This window comes from Perca fluviatilis, chromosome 4, assembly GCF_010015445.1.
Source record: "Perca fluviatilis chromosome 4, GENO_Pfluv_1.0, whole genome shotgun sequence".
NCBI classification, from domain to species: Eukaryota; Metazoa; Chordata; class Actinopteri; order Perciformes; family Percidae; genus Perca; species Perca fluviatilis.
Genome location: NC_053115.1, coordinates 13,618,148 through 13,638,090, shown reverse-complemented (window position 1 = coordinate 13,638,090; position 19,943 = coordinate 13,618,148). Strand labels below are relative to the sequence as shown.

General features: G+C 43.7%; 1 protein-coding gene across 4 annotated transcripts in view; it reads left to right on the top strand.

Annotated features, from left to right (window-relative positions):
- foxp4 (forkhead box P4) overlaps positions 1 to 19,943 on the top strand; it is a 92,637-nt gene that overhangs the window by 46,515 nt on the left and 26,179 nt on the right. For 3 of the 4 annotated variants that reach the window (XM_039797854.1, XM_039797855.1, XM_039797853.1), the window contains 3 exons: positions 4,311 to 4,400; positions 15,105 to 15,227; positions 18,075 to 18,221. In XM_039797854.1, the coding sequence (XP_039653788.1) occupies positions 4,311 to 4,400; positions 15,105 to 15,227; positions 18,075 to 18,221 (360 nt within the window). The remainder of the gene's footprint in view (positions 1 to 4,310; positions 4,401 to 15,104; positions 15,228 to 18,074; positions 18,222 to 19,943) is intronic. The other variant, XM_039797856.1, reaches the window with a different exon arrangement.

The window sequence follows — 19,943 nt, the reverse complement described above, 5'->3', positions numbered from 1 at the left end:
CTGCCTCCCCCTCCTCCTTTGCTACTTCTCTCTATTTAGATTTCTTTGCTTATTCCTGCGTTTTCTCTCCCTGTCTCACCCAAACACACTGGGCGGATTAGAGGCCAGATTCATCACACATACAGACCTGTTTGCTTTAGCAACCTGAGCCAGGCACAGGCACACACACACACACACACACACGCACGCACGCACGCACGCACACACACACACACACACACACTTTCACATAGAGTATGGACATGAGCATATACACACACACTCCCAAGTGTCTTACACTTACAAGATCCTCATACACACATAGCAAAATGGAATTTCCATCATTTTCTTCTAATGGATCCTCTAACTGCCTTACCAACCCTCCCCCCTTTCAAAGAAACTTAGTTGTCAGCCATTTTTCAGAATCCTGTTAAGGATAGAAAGTAGCCTTTTTGTGTGTGTGTGTGTGTGTGTGTGTGTGTGTGTGTGTGTGTGTGTGTGTGTGTGTGTGTGTGTGTGTGTGTGTGTGACCCTGCTGAATTAAAAAATGCACTGTTATTAAAGGCTGTGTCAGAGGCGATGATTTACAGAGGGGAGCGATGACAAGTCAGAAGAACTCACACACCGAAGTGACACACACACACAAACACACACACACACACACGCACACACACTCACACTGTGCTCTCAGGCCTCCAAGCTGAGCAGTGACCTCCTCACCCCTCCTTCCCTTTCCTCCTCCTCCTCCCTCCCTCTCTCACTCACTCTAATAAAACCTGTCTGACACCACTGATGTGTGTATTTGTGTGTGTGTGTGTGTGTGTGTGTGTGTGTGTGTGTTTGCGTGTGTGCGCGCGTGTGTGTGTGTGTGTGTGTGTGTGTGTGCTCCGCGGGCAGCACAAAGACTCTGTTGTTGGGCCTCCCTCTTAGGCCTCCCTCATATTTTCTTTAAAGGTGCAGTGCGCCCCCAAGAATGCCACAGGGGGAGTGGGGAGTTGGGGTGGGGGAGTCTAGGAGGTGTGTATGTGTGTGAGTGGGTGGAGGGGGACGGGGGAGGGCATACTTTACAATGCTACAGCTCACCCAGGTCACAGAGAGAAAAAGGGAAAATAGTGAATGTGAAGAGGAGAAATGAAAGAGAAGGGTTAAAGCAGCGGAGTGCTTCTTGACAAGGTATAGTTTGGCACTGGCTCTGTGTGTTTGTCAAAACCTGTTGTCCTCTTTATCATTTCATATGTTGAAAGTTCAAGGTGCAATTTATTCACCCATAAAATATGTGAAATTACAATGCTACCATCCCAATCAAGACATAATACCCATAAAATCTATAGGTTTGGTGAAAACGGAAAAGCAGCTTTTGCATTGGCGCAGTGAAGTAACATTACTCCAATAACTTGTCGACGATTTCCTTTTTTTTTCTAATACAAAACACATATGAGACAAATACAACAGATCATCAGCTTTTGAATATGTGTAAAATGTAATGTACTATATAGAGTTTTGAAGCAATTGTGCAAAAGAAGATGTCCTGATATAAGAAAATGAAGGATTTGGTGAAGATTTGGTATTTTATAATGCTTCATAGTGTATTATTACTCATATACTAATGCCCTTATCAAGGCAAAAAAACAACAACATTTTACCGCTAGTATTTTAAAGTAAAATAGAAGCACTGTTGCTATAGTGACCTGCAGTTTCCTATGCCTTGCAGACTGATTTAAAACAGTTACAAAACTGTTGTGTTTAGGCTGCCCTACGCCTGGGCAGTAATTCAATATTACCAGATATCAACTTTCATTGAGATCATATCATGATGATCATATAACGTTATACCTTTACCAAAGTCTGTATTTTAGTTCTTTAATTCCAAGAAAATTATAGGTGTAGAAGATTGAGAGAGTTTTGTGTGATGTTTTGTGGGACACATTCAATCAATGCATTACTGTTTCTATATACTGTATATTGATATCAGCCGATAATAAACACTTTTCCTCCTGTAGTTATAGTATAAAAGTACACTTAAAATCTGTCTTTACAGTATCTAATTCCAACAGCTTTGCCTATTAGCTGTGGGAAATTTGAATAAAAAGGGATTGAAATCTACAATACAGACTTAGTTTAAATATCTAGAGAATCGCATTGGTTTGTTGGTAGTTCTTGTCTCTGGCATAAACCCACATCCATGAATACAGGCACAGGAGAGGAGACAGGCATCACCTCTGCTTGGTTGTAGCGTTTATGAAAGCCATAAATGGCTCTTTAATATAGTGGTAATCAGGGTGGTAATTTGGGTGGAATTGTCCCTTATTGTTGCCAGACATGCCTACCCAACTCCTGCCAACGCACACGAATACGCACACACACAGACAAACACACACACTCACTCTTGGGCAGACATGGTGTTCAACGAGTAATTCACACCACATGCCAACAAACTGGGCGGTTGTGTTTTTTTTGGGGTTTCTATGTGTGTATGTCTGTGCCTGCTTTAATGCTGAGGTCAAACCAGTAAATGGGAGGGGGTTCCCAAGATTTTTGTAAAAGTGTTAAAGTGTGTGTGTGTGTGTGTGTGTGTGTGTGTATGTGTGTGTGTGTGTGTGTGTGTGTGTGTGTGTGTGTGTGTGTGTGTGTGTGTGTGTGTGCGTGTGTGCGTGTGTGTAGGCACATACACAGCTACGTCCGTGTGTGTATTTTAATTGCGGTCTCAGCAAAACTAGCAAGTGTGCTTGATACAGATGGTTTTCATCACTCTGACTGCACAGAGGACTTCTCTCTCTTTCTGTCTCCCTCTAATCTCTCCTCTCTGTTTTCGTAATTAAACGTTACTTAATGTACCCGAGCTTCTAATTTGACAATTCATTAAATATGTGACAATATACTGTAAGTGTGTGCGCTGCACCGTTTCACAGTGTTACAATTTTCTGTGGTTGTGAAATGATGCAGTAGAACAGATTTCTGGTGATGCATGATTGAGTAAGAGCTTCCATGGTAAAGAACATCCCTCATTTTGGCCGTTAATTTGCGGTGTACACGCACATACACACACATGCACGCACACACACACACACACACACACACACACACACACACTTTCATAAATCAATATTTACTAGGGAACCTTTCCCCTTTGAGTCAGAGGAAGCAAATGTGCATCCTGCTGTCTCCCCTCTCTAACCCTCTGTCATGAGGTTGTGCTGTGTGTGTGTGTATGTGTGTGTGTGTGTGTGTGTGTGTGTGTGTGTGTGTGTGTGTGTGTGTGTGTGTGTGTGTGCACGCAAGGCGGCTCTTGTGTTTTGAGATGGGTGTTTTCTTGTTTTGTTAAAGGAGCAGTTCAGACATTCCAACAAAAATGCCCTTTCCTCTGCACCTGATTTGTTTTAATGATAGAGAGCTTGAGTCTTTAAGGCTACAACAAGCAACACAGAAAAAAAAGAGGGAAATGTAATGACATAAAGACATTTACACCGTTTATAATAAAATTAAGGGTGAGTAGGAAAGTGGTGTGGGGGGGGGGGTATGACAGGCGAGGCAGTGGGAGGGATGGCTGAGGTAGCGGTGTCGGAAGGATGAATCAGCAACACTCAAGGGCAGAGTGATTGAATGGAGACAGAGAGCTGGATAGCGATGGTGTCACTGGTTTGAATGGACAGCACTGGAGGGCAGAAAGGGGAGAAATGGGAGAGGAGGAGGAGGAATGAAGAGGTGGGTGGTGGTTAGTCAAAGCTCTTTAGGGCACATCAGGGCAAACGGCTCCTTACATCACTCTGACACTCACACACATAAAGATATGCTGACACACTTCTGCCTCAGAGGATGTGGAATACCCCTTTGCACCTTCCCCGGAAAGAGAGGAAGAGGAGGAGAAAAGGGGTGTGGAAGAGAGAGTGAATCAGAGGGGAGGGCAGAGAAACAAAGAATGACAAAGAAGGAGACGGTCAGAGTTCAGAGTTAAAGAAGGTTTTGAATTAGTTGGGATTAATTCAGCCACATACACGCACACACAAACGCAGATTCTCAAGCATGCTGTATGTGCGCCAGGTGGATGTCTCAGGTTGAGGAAATCCAACCTGACAGCTTGGCAAAGGGAGTGCAGAGAGTGGCCAGTGGGAGAGTTTTTGTGCTGCTCTTTTCTCTAAATTGAAAAAAAGTTTGATTGTATGGGTGATTGTTGTTTGAAACTGTACCTAACAATGCATTTTGTCAAAATATTTGAAGTAAGGTGTGTTTGAAAGGTATATTACTTTTATTAGTGTGTTGTTTAATTCTGCAAATAATTCACGGTATGACGTGTGCACGATGAACATCTGATCATCTCTATTTCTCCCTCGTAGGCGCTCCAGGCAGCCAGACAGTTCCTCCTCCAGCAGGCCTCTGGACTCAACTCCTCTGGCAGCAACGAGGTCAAACAGAGCCCTGTGCAGGTCAGAGCACACACACTCACACACACACACACACACACACACACACACACATGCACACACACATGCACGACCCAAGTGTTGCTTTGTCAGAATCTGTATAATATTAAGCCCCTGGCTGCTGCAGCTTTGCCTTCACCAACTTGCCACGTCAACTACACAGTGTGATATAGGCGCATACTTTTCTCTCCCTTTCTCTCTATCTCTCTGTCTGTGTCTCTCTCTTTCTCTATTTCTGTGTGTGTGTGTGTGTGTGTGAATGAGGTCTTTGTAGTGATTGGGTAGTGAGCTGTTTTCAGAGTTGAATTCCACAGTAAGCAGAGAGAGTGGGGTTAGCTGGAGTGCAGGAATCCCACTAAAAGACACTTGAGGAGGAAACACACGAGCACACCACACACACACACACACACACACACACACACACACACACACACACACACACACACACACACACACACACACACACACATTATTACTATCAATGTACGTTGATGAATATCACACATGACATTACTTCTGGCAGTTCTTTACAATTATGTGATGTGCAGAGTACATGCAGAAGTGTGATTTGTAGCCATGCCTCATATCAATAAAGTGGGGCCATGGGTCTACTTGAGCAGCAAGCAGTCTGCCTATTGCACTGTTCTTCTCATTAACGTGCCACATGATAAACAGACAGCTGGACCAACACAGTATGGGCAATGAAAAAAGAGATGGACGGGAGAGAAAGGCAGATGTGAGAAGCAAGGATAATGTCAGATTTCATTTGCAGTGTCTGCAGCCAGTAAGGTGCTCATAGTAAAAATGGGAAACATTTCTCATTTAAAGGTGACAATACAGTGTAGGTCATCTAGATAAAAGGCAATTCTGTTTTAGAATGATATGCTGCAACATTTACATGTAAGTGATAGATCATAAAATCAATGCTTCATGGAAGCATTTTCATTTGTTCTCATAAATATTTGGTGTTGGCTCATGTTTTTCCAGGAAAATTCCTCTGGTGAAAAGAAACTGCCCTTTATACAGTATGGCCAGCAGCAGGAAGAGGGTTTTGTTTGAAATAAACAGAGGAAGAGCTGGGATTTTAGTATGAATAGCAGTGGCCTCCATGACAGAGCAGGAAAAAGACCTCAAGCTCAAACGTCATCAACAGAAAGACCAAAGAAAAAGATTTTGCCGTGTTGGCCACACAGTTTAATTGCCGAACGACCTCTGGGAAGTGCAAAAATGCCACAGAATGAATGACTGCTTATTACTAAAGATGTCAGAAATGGAATACAATTTTATAAAAGGGGATCTGGCGGATTACACTTTAATCAAAACACGAATTGGAACCAGAATCACTGTATTTACTTTGGATAAAAACTGGCAGTTGGAGACATTATGGTTCATGGTGACTTTCAAGGGGTAAGAGAATAAAATAGATACCGTTTTGTTTTAGATCTTTATTGTTAAACTATCCCAAAGATTGAAATTGCATTTATACTGTTAATCAACACAAAATGGTGCATATGTGGCCTAAATTAATATATTAATACATGTGTCACAGTAGTTCATTCACCTAAAGTGCGGTCTCCTCTGTCTCTGGCTTGCCCTCCTATACTCTTATCAGACTGACACACATGGTTTAAATCCACATTGAAGGTCGATCCAAATGGGTCAGCATGTGTCATCAGACCCTCCTTCTGACCTGGGTCAAACACATATCGGACACTACTCTGCTTTGGCATAAGAAAGGGATTTAATTAAATGTTGCTGATTTTTTTTCTCCCTTACTGAAGAACTAGAGAGAGAGAGAGAGAGAGAGAGAGAGAGAGAGAGAGAGAGAGAGAGAGAGAGAGAGAGAGGGGAAGTAAGAGACCGCAAGCATGTAGAGGGAACAGAAAGTTGACATGTAATGTAAATCTGTTGTTTAGCAATGAAGTGTAAGAAACTACCGTTGAGTTTCTGTGAACCAGACAAGGGATTAACCTGTGACAGTATTCTCACATAAATGGAGTCAAACAAAGGTTTAGTTGAACTGCTTTATACATACATCTCTTATATTACCTTCCACTACCATCCTTCTCTCTCTGTCTTGAACACATACACAGACACACAAACCACACTACCTCCTCCTTTACTCTCTCCATATCTGTCTTGTTTGTCTTGTTTGTTGGTGCCTGGCCTGGCCAGCCTCTCTGTACTCTCCAGGGCATCCACGCTACATCTCTGTTGTCTGAGCTGTCAGGTCGCATGGCCCCACATACCCTGCCAATACACGCACGCATGGACGCATGCACGCATGCACGCACGCACCCACGCACGCACGCACGTACACAGACACACACACTTTGATTTACATTTTTGTGTGTGTGTGTGTGTCTTTGTACTTGGATCCTCACAGTCAGAAACACAGGCGCAAGCACCAAAGCATGTTGTTTGTGTGCAGCAGCAGCAATGAAGTTGTTTACCAGACCTCACAACAAGCCTGACTACTAAGTTGGCACACAGAAATCTCTTAATTACTGTAATTTCCAGTTTTATGATCATTTTTAAATCGCAGCAAATGCACTCAGTTGCTGTAATTGAAGCAATCATCCGTCGGTCATAGAGAGGGTGAGTGAGCGATGGAGTGAGTGAAGGCCAGACATTTAATCTGGACATTTCTGAAGGTGGCAGTAAACAACTGTACAGTGACACAGTGGCTCACATCAGGCACAAAATGGCCGTCCTCAGGTTGGTTCCTGCTGGGCTGCTCTCACACATGCAAATGAGCCCCAGCCAATAATGAGATCTTTAGGAGCTCGATAATTAGATTTTTCCCTTCTCTCTGAGGGAGAACGACAGAGGCAGACAGGGAGAGCGGGAATACTTCTATTCGTGTCTTGACTTCTCTGGAGAAGCCTTGGTCTATGCTGACAAGCCCCCCCCCCCCATGCCCCCCTTCCCCATCGTATTTCTCTTCTTTTCTTTATTTATAATAGAAGGGAGGATCTGAGCTGAAAGAAAAAGAAACTCTGAGATTATATCTGCTTTTTGATTGGTTGTTCCGAGATGGTCTCTGTGTTTGGCTGGCTGTGTGAGATGGTATCAATCCACTCTGTGTGTGTGTGTGTGTGTGTGTGTGTGTGTGTGCGTGCTTGCTTGCGTGTGTGTGTGTCACTGTCATGTGTCAGATTCAAGAGAACCTAGACAATAGCTCAAGTCTCTAGACAGGCAATTGCAAGAAAAATTGATTGTGTGCAACAAAAATGTAGCTACAGTTGCTGAATAGCACAATATTCAGAGTAGTATGAGGAATTATTTGGGAGTTTGATGATTCAAAACTATACAGGTTTTTAATTTGACGTTAGCAACACATTTTTACTAAGACAGAAATAATACTTAATAATGCTGGTATATAATGACTTAAAATCTGGAAATAGGAGAAATATTGCCATTTTTAATGGATGTGTTACAAAGATTGTTATGCTTATGGTCTTGTTGGTCTGTTGCTCACTATTGTATGATGTTTAATAATTAAACTAGATTTTTATGGTTGTTTACTCAACATAGGATAGGAAAAATAAATTGAGAATTGTTAACACATAGGTAAGAGATGAAAAATCATGCACAACCACACAATCACAGGTTTGAATCCTGTACTGGCTTGGAAAGTCGATAGTCGTAACTCTATGTCCTTATTCATCAACTACTGCTAATGTTCCCATAAGCAAGGCATGCATTAACATGTGGCTAAACCAAATTATTTCCCGAATAAGAATGTGAAAAAGGCCATTACTTTGTATGGAGTCCATACCCTCTGCGGTATTTGGATAATTTCACTCTTTAGGTGTGTGTTTGTAGTAGGTCTTGCACATAAGTGGCCACAGATACCGTAATTGGTCGTGGCAAGCGTGCCACTGAGTGAATTGGTGGGCACACAGTTGGCAGACAGTTGCCAATTGGGGGATTACCCAGCAGGATGCGTACCATGCCTCCATGACCTGCCACACGTTCTCTACAATGGACACACTTGGCAGGCGCTCATACACTGGGAGGGCACAAGCAGACACATACTGTATACACCCACTTGGCAGACACACGCCTGGCACACTTAACACACTGCCACTTGGCATGCACACGTACAGATTAACGCACGTGCTTGGCTGTGGCCCATACGTATGTAATTGAATAGCGTGGTGTCCTGTTTTCATGTATTATTGAGGAGCTCGTTTAATTAGGAAAAAAATGAAAAGACTCATTAGAGATATGTTAATTAGCTTGCCTCTCTGCTCTCTGAAGAGGGCTGGCACCAGCACAGTGGGATGGAGGAAGAGAGGGAGCCACGCAGAAAGAAACTGAGTCATGTCAGTTTTAAAGCAGAGTTTATTTCAATGAAAACACTTTAAATCAATATTACAACAGTAATTCACCCATTTTCTATATGCCACTAAATAGTTTTCTGCCTTCCCCAGCTGCCTTATTTGGATCACTACAGATTTATTAAAACTACCAAACATACGGATTCTGAGGCAGGGTTCAACGTCTTTTAACTTATCAACAAAAGTATGTGGAAAGATGATTGTTTAGCCCCCCAGAGTCTGCGGTACTGAAGCTGTTCCTTCTCTCCTTCCCTTTTATTTCCTTTCAAAGTGTTTTTCCCAAAGCACTCCTTTTGTCCACTCAATGAAAGTGCTTAGTTGGCAGTTTCTCTTATTTGATGTGGAGGGAATTGGGGCTGCGTGTGCACGCGCATGTGTGTAGGTTAGTGTGTGTGTGTTAGGGGCTAGTATGGGGTCCTGACAGTTTGTGAAGGGTGTATAGGAGGAGGTTGAGCAGCCAGTGGAATGGGTTTGGCTATGGGCAGAGGGGTGGACAGACAGAGGGGAAGGATGGAGAGGAGAGGTTTGGGTCTGGCCACTGAAGTGTGAAACTCTTATTTTGTGATTTGAAACATGAGTGAAATCAGTAATGAAATATGGTCGATAACGGCCTCTCACACTTCCCAATGAAATGCCCTGAGTGTGTGTGTCCGTGTGTGTGTTTCTGGAAATGTGTTGTCATTTTTATTCTGAAGCACTGGGGCGTTAGATAGATGGAGGCAGCGGACGAGGGGAGAAGAAGGGAGGGAGTGAGGGGGGGAAGAAGAGGAGGATTTTCCACTTGAAGTTACTGGTCTTTCACTGTCCTTTCTAACGTTTTTTTTTTTTTTGTCATTTGTCTGACCCCTGTCAGGGAGAGCTGAGTGTTATGCATAGTGTACGTGTATAAGGACGTGTTTCTGCATGAGTATAGGACAAGGCCCAGCTCAGCAATAGGTCAGTTGAGATCCCAACTCGCTGCTCTCAGCAGCCTGCGTTCCTCTGTGGGCTCAGGTACCTCTACTATCCTCACACCTTTATCATTTCATCTATTCATCCATCCTTAGATTCATGCATTCACACAACCAGTCATCCATCCTCCAACCTTCATCCCAGCCCCCTTGTTCTCACCTTAACTCCACTTCAGTTTGTTTTTGGAAAGCTGCCAAAAGCCAAATATAAATATATATCTACAGTATATGATAGTATTTGATGTGAAAACTACCTTATTGCTTAAAGTATGTTTGCCAGCTGTGAGCAACTTCGCAAACAATGTAATAAACGGCAGTAAAGCAGCTCAAAAATAAATGAATATATATCTCCAAAATGTCAAGCTTTGTTCAGACAATCCACTGTTTTTCAATCAGTTTGTTCAGTTTAAGAAGTTGAGGAACCCATTAAAAACTACTTGAACAATTCAAAATCCCCACATTTGGTGATACATTGTTTTTACTAACAATATGTCTTTAGCAACATAAAGCTTTTATGCAGAATTATGTGCAATTCACTAAATAGCTAATAAAAACACTGCATTCTGCCACATTGGCGTACGACACATGCTGTAGTGGCTTGCACAAAAATACACGAGATGTAAAGGGAATTAGTAATACTGTAGATAGAAATTCACACACAAAGTTTCAATAAAACTCAAAACTCCTTTGGCACATTGAGATGTTTTTTGGCACCAGCTTACACACACACACACACACACACACACACACACACACACACACACACACACACACACACACACACACACACACACACACACACTTTGTTCATAGACAGACAAACATTACTCAGCAAAATGTGAAGCGGTAAGATGCCTGTCTCATCCTCAACCCCACCTGGCTTCGCTCATCAGTTCCCCCCAGAGTAATGTGGCCCCTGGCCCCACTGCAGATTAGCTGGAGGAGGGGTACTCACCACACACAATGGGGCCCTTTTACTACCAGTGGAGGCCAGGCCCTGAGCTCCAAACAACGCTCTCAGCACAGTGGGCGCTCCTTCTATTTCTTTTTCCACTCAAATGCTTTTCTCCTTCACTCCTCGCTCACACCTCCTTCACCCCCACATGCTCTCCTTTCATTTCTTGGCATGATGAGCACAGACAGGCTGTTTACCTGGAGGGACTGAAACGGGGTAAGGAGCGATAGTGATGATAGCTGGTGAATAAACAAAAAAAGAAGGAGAAGAGTTCCATCATTAAAGCCTTTACACACCAAGACACAGCCAGCGCAGTGGTGACTGTATTTTAAACGGGAGGCTGTCATTTACCCCCCAGCCTGCAGGCAGCTACAGTGTCAGAACAGGGTCATGCAGTTGCCATGTGCATGAATAAGCACAGATTTCTCCCTTTTCTATCACTGTTGCTAATGTGTCAAACGTTTGCCACTGTCCAATCAGAAAAAGAGAAGTTTGTGGCAATAGTGGCATCCAAGAAAAAAAATGCCAGAAAAACATTAATTTTAACAATTTATTATGGAGTGGACAAAAGACAAGTTTTTATGTGCATCTAGGTGTGTGTGTGTGTGTGTGTGTGTGTGTGTGTGTGTGTGTGTGTGTGTATGTGTATGTGTGTGTGTGTTTTTCAAGGATAAACAGCGCTGGGGTTTGTTCCTACCAGAAGAGGGGGATGAGAAGGAGGAGGGGATGAGGTCTGTGTCAGCCTCTCTCTCCTCCTCCTGCATTCTCCTCTGTCATTTTTTCAATTATCCTTCTCTCCTGCGTGTCCCCATAGACCCAGAGGCAGGGCCCGCATCATTTAGACTGAGAGCCTGTTTAGATTCTGATTATAGCCTTTTTTCTTCTCACCACTTACTGCCATCACACACACACACACACACACCACGTACTGGCTGCATTTTTGAGCTAGCATGAGGTGAATAGCAGTAAATGTATCTGTTGAGGGCATGCTGGATGTTGCTCTTTTAGAAACACATGGTTTGTGTGCTTCAGCATCTTTGTTTATTTTAAATGTCACAATTTGGTGTGCATAATTAAGTGGTTGTTAAGGATGCTGCGTTTTGGGTGTATTTGTAGTCAGAGATCTCAATTAGAAGGAAGGTCAAGGTGTGAAATCCAAAGTTCAGTCATATCACCAGCCCGTCTCTATATAAACATGGTGCTGAACCTCACTGGGCTTATTCCCCCAGCTGCATGCTGGTTTAATATCAGATAGCCCTCCTTCCTCTCTTCCCGAGGTTTCATCTGAAATGGAAAGTGGGGCTTTCCTCCTCGTTAGAATGAAAAGTCATCAAGGGAGGAGAGGAGAAAGCGATGAAGGCTCATTGAAATGCAAGTTACATCCCCCTTCCATCTCTCTCTTCACTCCTCTGGGACTCCATGCCTTTCTCCTCCTTCTCCTTCCCATCTTTCAGGCACTCCCTCGTTCCCTCTCTTCCTTTGTTAATCAGTTAAACTCCCTCTTCAAACAACCCCTCTAATTACTCCTCCACTCTCTGTAAACGACAAGGCTGTCTCTCGCTTCTCCTCTCCTCCCTCCTTCCCTCCCTACCCCCAGCTCCCTCTTTCCAAGACAGGGGTTGACCTCTGTCAGCCCCCGACCCCCTCAGCAGTGTGCGTGTGCGTGTGCGTGTGCGTGTGCGTGCGTGCGTGTGTGTGTGTATGTTTGTTTGTGTGTGTGTGTTTGCACATACGACTGATTCTTGCATGTTAATGAAAGGAGTGACATCTTAGGTTTTAAAATCCTACTGTTATTGGTGGTTCAACTTTCATATTTATTCATATTATAACACCTTCTGTACAGGATTGTGCGATTGTTCACCTGCATTTGTGTGTCTTTGCTGTCGCAACCATCTTAAGATCCAGGCCACATTTCTCCTTCAACAAACCTGCTGGTTAGGGTTGCTTTTGTCTCACATCTTTTTATTTTTCAACCATTATTTTTCTCTCTTCCCCCCATCTCTGTCCCTTCCTTGTCTCCTTTCCTTTCTTCCACTGGGTGGATGATACCCTTCCTTCTCCCGTCTCTCTGCTCGCCCCTCCACTTACTTCCCCCCAAGCTTCACCTCTCTCCCACTATGTAATCTACCACGCATCTCTCTCTTTTAAATTAACATGCAACAAGAAAAAAATGGGACGACAGCGGAAAGAAAAATTAAATGCATTTAATAAATGGCTGACTTCAAATCGCCCGGCTTTTCAGACTCTCCCTATTCACAGTCCAATGAAAGGGGAGAAATCATTCACCAGGAGAGACAAAGCCGAATGAAAATATAATTCTGCATTGTGAAGGGCTTTTGTCCTGGCCCGTCAAATCGCTAATGGCGAGGCTTTTGTTTTGTGGCGGCGCTCTCAGGCTGAAGCGTGATTAATAGGTGTAAGCCAATATACACAAAAAAAAAAAAAAAAAAAAAATGCTATAACTCCAGTAATTATTACGCCTGTGACTTGAAAATGTCAATGGCGGTGTGTATAAAATAGAATGTATGAGTTGTCAAGGAGGAAGAATGGGATGCACAAGAGCAATTAATTACAGCTTTTCATTTGGCAGCTTAGACTGACAAGGCCCAGCGGCGGGGGCAAGCTGGCATGACGCCAAGCGGCACCCATCACCACCCCCACCCTATTCGCTACACCCCACCACCCCATCCTCTCTGCCTGTTCCTTTACCAACTGCCACAACACCACCCTTCCCCTGCCTCACCCCACTCTGACTTTGTCTTTTCTTCTTCTTCTCCCTCAGCTCAAACAAACACACACACACACACACACACACACACACTCTTGCGCTACAGCTCATTCATCTACATAACCCTATTCTCCATCCCTTCGCCGTTACATGCTGCTGGGAGTGTGTTAGTTCGGAAAGCCTGCTTTGATAAAGGCAGAGTGTGGGGCCACTGACAGACACACAGAGAGAAAAAGAGACAGAGAAGGATGGAAGAAGAGAGGCAGGGAGGGGGAGACAGAGGGCAGGTGGGTAAAAGAGTGTTAGTATTTATGGCCAATCTTGTTTACAAAGTCAAATCAGCTTTTTACCTCTTTACCAGTGACAGGGGTATAGCTTGTCTCCTCTCTTGCTCCCTATACTGCACAATTCCCTCTCCCATCACCCTCCCTACCTGCCATGGTGATGGAAGTAGTGAGAAGATAGACTGCCCTGAAGAGAGCTCTGCACACACTGGCACTTGTGCAAGCCCACACACACAAGCCCACACACAGACTCACACAGTTTGGCCATGAGAGAGATTGATATTTCACCCCGGAGTGAATATCGATAAATGGCCAATTTCAGAGGTGATAACTCACCCTTATATTTCTCTGTAAAACAGCCATCCCCTCTTAACCGACAGGATTATTTGTATTGAGAAGGCAGTATAGTTTATTGATGTTGAGGCAGGCAGGGAAGACTCAGCCTGTAAACGGAGAGGAAATATCAGCTCTCGGACTCAATCTCACTCCCTTTCTCTTCCTAAATATCTCTCATTGTCTGCTCTGTATCTTGATCCCTCTTATTGTTTTCTCAAACCTTAATTCAGGAAATAAATACAAAAGCACTTAGTCAGCAGGATTGTCCCTGTGGTTTTTATTATATATTCAGTCTGCATTTATGCATGTGTGTGAGTGTCTGTTTCTGATTTTTTTTGGTTAGTTTTGCACTGTTTGTCATCAGATTAGCATCTCTGCCCATCTGTGTACAATGCATGTGCAATAAGGATGCTTGCACAACACATTTGCAAGAGTAACCACATCTATCTCAGTTCTCTACTCTTCTCTCTCTCTCTCTCTCTCTCTCTCTCTCTCTCTCTCTCTCTCTCTCTGTCTTTGCCTGCCTGCAGCTCTAACTGATGAGATAGACATCTCATCAGTTAGCCACTTTGTTGTTTCTTTCTTCTTAGCCAGGCTTGACTGCGTGGAAAGAGAATTGGAGGCAGTCCTAATCGTGTGTTTATAAAAGGAGATACGATTTTATATTTTATAGTGAGATTGCATATCTGTCCTTTAATCTGCCTGTTGTCACAGAAATTGCCAGTTTTATTTTCTTTTCTTTTTTTTACAAATACAATGCCAGCCTTGTGGAGGAAAGTGTCAACAATATGTGTGTGCTGTGATGCGTCTGTCTATTTATCTTTGTCTGATGTTGCCAGCTTTTCTTAGCACTGACTGACAACAGAGAATAAGAGACAGCACACCTCTCTAACTTTACCTGTCCATACCAGTATACTGTACAACCTCCATTCACATTGTTTGTTTTGAGTTGAGCATTCAGTTGCAGGCACAGTCATGCTTAAAGCTCGCTGTGCCGGCTGGGCCCTTTTACACAAAGCTTAGCCCACTGATTGAGTTGTCCTACTTTTGCAAACAAGTATCTAAGTGGGAATAATCTAAAAATGTCTGTGTGCTGTACTGTCTTTAGGTGCCTGTGTCCATGGCTATGATGAGTCCACAGATGATCACTCCTCAGCAGATGCAACAGATCCTGTCTCCCCCTCAGCTCCAGGCCCTGCTGCAGCAACAGCAGGCTTTAATGTTACAGCAGGTAAAACATACACAAACACACACACACACACACACACACACACACACACACACACACACACACACACACACACACACACACACACACACACACTCTGGTTGGACCTGGTCCCAGGCCAGCATGTTTGGATGTGTCTGTTTTAGTAGGCGCTGACACACACTGGGCGTGATTGTATCTTATTCAATGCTCAGAGATCTTTGAAGATAAATGCAGATCCACATATCCACTTATACACACATTGTCATTTCAAGTATCTCCTCTTTAGCATCGTTGTTTGGAGAATGCGCATGCAGGCACAAATGTGCACACATCCACGCTCACACTTTTTAGCATCACCCAGTGAATCTTTGGGATTCAGGAGTGTGTGTTGGTGCCCGGTAGGTGAGAGAGGGGTAGCCATGTCGACACAAACCAATAAACACTCTTCATCTGCAAAAGATCTGTCAAATACTCAACGGCACCAACCTTTGACCTCCTACCTGCACACGCGAAACACACACGCAACCTTGTAAAGGCTGTGAAGAGGGCTATTAACAGAGTGGAGATAGAGAGGTAATTACGGCATAGGGGATGTCTAGAAAACACATACATACATACACACGCAGGCAAGATTTAATAAGGAGTGGTAGCTTTAGGCGAGTATAAATTGCAGTGGGAAGATCTGACAACATGGATCATACGGGAAATGTGCTGGCTTTCTGGAAACAGACATGCAGATGCCTAAGAACCTCTTCACCAGCTCTTTTTTTCTAAAAAAAAGGAGTTTGGGAGAGGGGTTGATAATGCACACACACACACACACACACACACACACACACACACACACACACACACACACACACACACACACACACACACACACACACACACACATACTATTAAAACCACTGAGTTTAACATTGCTCTCCCACTTAATTAACCACAGTATGGACTTGCTCTTAGTGTATATCTGCAAATCAGGCACTTTTACACAGACACACACATACAGAACAATCAACCAACATATCATTCACTGAAGCATTAAATTTCATATCCCCATGGCAATACAGCATTGTGTAAGAATGTGTAAGTAAGGTTTACGGCCCACTGCTGCACTGGGCACTCATTTGTGGATTTGTGTGGGTGCGTGCGTGCGTGCATGTGTGTGTGTGTGTGTGTGTTTTTTAACCTTTAAGTTTCCTCTAACCTTTACTTATGCTACAGCTGCTCTGCCTTTCTTTCTTAGTGTGTTCACTAAAGTCATGGTAATAGGCTGGAGAGGTGAGTGCCTCACTTACACATACTCTTAATGCACAGAGCCACTGAATCAAATCATTAAAAAGACCTTAATTATCACTTAATTGTGTGTGTGTGTGTGTGTGTGTGTGTGTGTGTGTGGTGTGTGTGTGTGTGTGTGTGAGAGTGCGTGTGATGAGGAGGCGATCAGGGCTAGTGATGCAGAAAAGAGAGATTAACTCGGCCTAAGGAGCGATAAAAGAGAGGAGAGACAGATGGAAAAGAAAAGAAATAGCAGCAAGACGGAATGAGCCCTGCATTTAAAATAAATTAGGGACAAGAAGGAATGTCATTGTACTCAAGCAGAGTAAATTATGCAAAATTGAAACTATGGCTGGGATAAGATTGGAACTGTAAATGTAAAATAGTCTGCACAAAAAAGAGCAGGACCATCACATTATAAAGACTGTGTGGTGAAGACGGGCAGTGGTGTGTAGTCTGTTCACTGTAGGGTCAGACGGATGAGAGACTGAAACAACTGCTGCACTGTGAAGTCATTCTCTGCTGAAAAGCCTCTTTGAACATTTGACGCACCATGAAACAAAGACAAACTGCCGACGGACACATGTACAGGCTGTTCTCAAGAGGATAGCCCCCCTCCCACACACACACACACACACACACACACAGACACACAAACATACACTGTGGTCAGTGTGATTTTTTCCTGTCCGCCTTGCTCTCCTCTCAGCAAGATTAGAATCTAAATGGAGCTTCCTGAGTAAATTAGTGATTAGTAACTCAAACAAACAGACAAGCTGTGGCCAGTCAGAGGAGACAGTGTGTGTGTGTGTGTGTGTGTGTGTGTGTGTGTGTGTGTGTGTGTGTGTGTGTGTGTGTGTGTTTGAGAATATATGTGAATCATGAATTCATGTGCGTGTGTTTCCATAAATTATCTGCAATACTAAATCCTGTAGTTTTAAATGATTCCATTTGGCAGTTTCAGTCTAGTTCAGTCCAGAAAAGAAAATGCTAGTTAAGATGAACACATTGGTGGCCAGTATGCGCCCACACGCAGTCCAGGCAGGTCAGTTATGCAGACTGTGTGTGTGTGTGTGTGTGTGTGTGTGTGAGATTCTCAAATTTTTTCTATATTTTATGTAAGCTTCTCCTTTGCGTGATGCATTGCAAGTGTGCAGGTGTATTTCTTGACCACAGTCAGATCCTTATATACAGCGTTTGAACTCTTTGTGAATAATCCAAGCAGGTTCAGCAGCAGTACAGTAGCATTTTCATACACAACAATCACCTTACAACACAACTTGACACACCATAATAGCTCCATAATATTGTTCGACAGTCTTTGTCAGATCTGTCTGCTTGTTGTGTGTGGTTTGTCAATGAACCGCACAGTGCCACAAGAATAAACTGCGGCCTTCACTGAGAGGAGTAGAAAGCAACTGCATTCCTTGAGACTCCCATTCAAGTTACGGTGTCTGACTATAGTGGGGCGTTTCACTGTTGGATGACTGCGGTATTGTTGAGGTTGATACAAATTGTGTTGTGACTCACTCGCCTCATATTTCTCCATCTCCTCTCCCCCTGCCTGCCTCTTTCTGTGGCTGTCTCTAGTTACAGGAGTACTACAAAAAGCAGCAGGAGCAGTTGCATCTCCAGCTTCTGACTCAGCAGCAACAGCAGCAGCAGCAGCAACAGCAGCAGCAGCAACAGCAGCAGCAGCAGCAGCAGCAGCAGGCCGGGAAGCAAGCGGCAAAAGAGGTGAACTTCACCACGTACACGCTCACTCAGCTCAAGTATACTCTGAAGTACAGAAGTACCCTTAAACGCATTAAAAGTGGTTGACATGGGAGCCAGCAGAAGGGGAGAAAAAAATCACATGAAGGGTGTAATATATAGGATACATATGTTAGCTCTCTTTTCCCTGCTCTCTTCTTATCCTCCTTTGGTCCAGAGTATTGTTGTTTGTACAAGCTTGTCTCAATGCAAGGATTAGTGAATATGGATTTTAATTTCTTCCACCAGCATGCCATGTCGAGGCAGTGCAGGAGTTCTGTGCTAAGCCATATGTTACCCTGCCAAAGTATTCATTTGCATGCCTTCAGCTCTAAGCCTGAGGTGAAATCTCTGTGTAGGAGGGGTCTGCTACTCTTTTAATTGTCAATTAACCCCCGCCAGCATTGGGAACCTCCCTTGCTTTCCTTTCTCTTTTTTTTTTTTTTTTTTTTTTTTTTTTTTCCTTGCTTTCTTTCCTTTTCTCTTTTTTTTTTTTTTTTTTTCTCTCTCTCTCTCTCTCTCACACACACACACACACACACACACACACACACACACACACACACTGTACCAGGTTTAACCACCGCTGTGGTACAGTAGGATATCAGAAGATCAACTAGGATAACATCGTGGCACAACAAAGAGGATCTCAATTGATCAGATAATACTACTTTTGTAACCTGCTTGTACAAGAGTGTGTGTATGTGCCTGTTTGTGCATGTGTGGACTGTATGTGTATAACAGAGACTTTTTTGTCACATGAATGCTCATTCACCAGAATTACCAAACACACAGAGGGCCATGCAGGAGACAGACTTAAGGGTAGGGCCTCATGAGACTTTTCTGATAAACGCATGAGGAGACACATCCTAGATTTCTCCTACTCTTCCTCTTCCCCCCCCACACACACACACAACCTCCTCTCCGACAGCGGTCAACCAACTCGACCGTGACCAAAGCAAACCAGTTGTGGTTGACTCGCATGTTGAGAGGGTGTCTAAATCGCTTTCCCCACTCTCTATTCTCTCTGAGGCTGTCCCAGTTTTCAGGTTTGTTGTCCTGTAACAACTAGACAAGTGCAAACACTGGTCACACAGCTACACATACATGCAGAGAGGGAGAGGCTTTGATGTATGACGGTTCACTGCACAAACACATACACTTGAGGGAAAATGCCTCCCCACAGAGCTGCATACAGCTGATATGACTAAGGCCATTTCTAGCCGTCAGTGTTTTTCCGTTTCCGCGAGCCATCAATCAAAACCAAAAAACACCTTTTAAGTCAACTCTCGTATCTCTCCTCGTCAAGCAGGTACTGTCAGATATTGAGGCAGGGTTGTGTTTCATTTATGTACTGTCCGTAAGCCTGTCTGACGGTGTGAGATAACCAGCCATCAGCCAGGAAAATTGTCTCTTACCCTATAAACTGATACTGGTCAGAGTAGTGTTCGGCAGACCAGGTGTGGAATAGGATTTTAGCCAACTTCAGAGGCCAGCAGGCCTTGAACGCACCCAGAAAACAAGAGAACAGGAAGAGACAAATAAGTCAGAGGAGGAAGGAGGGAGAGAACAGAAAATCTGTCTTTTGCCTTTTGGAGTGTTTGTGCTTGAGTGGCTGTGACTTTTTGCCCTTTTCCCTCTTTTCTGCAATTCCTCCTCACTTTCCTGTCTGTGAGGAAGTGATGCATTGAAAGAAAGAGTATGTAT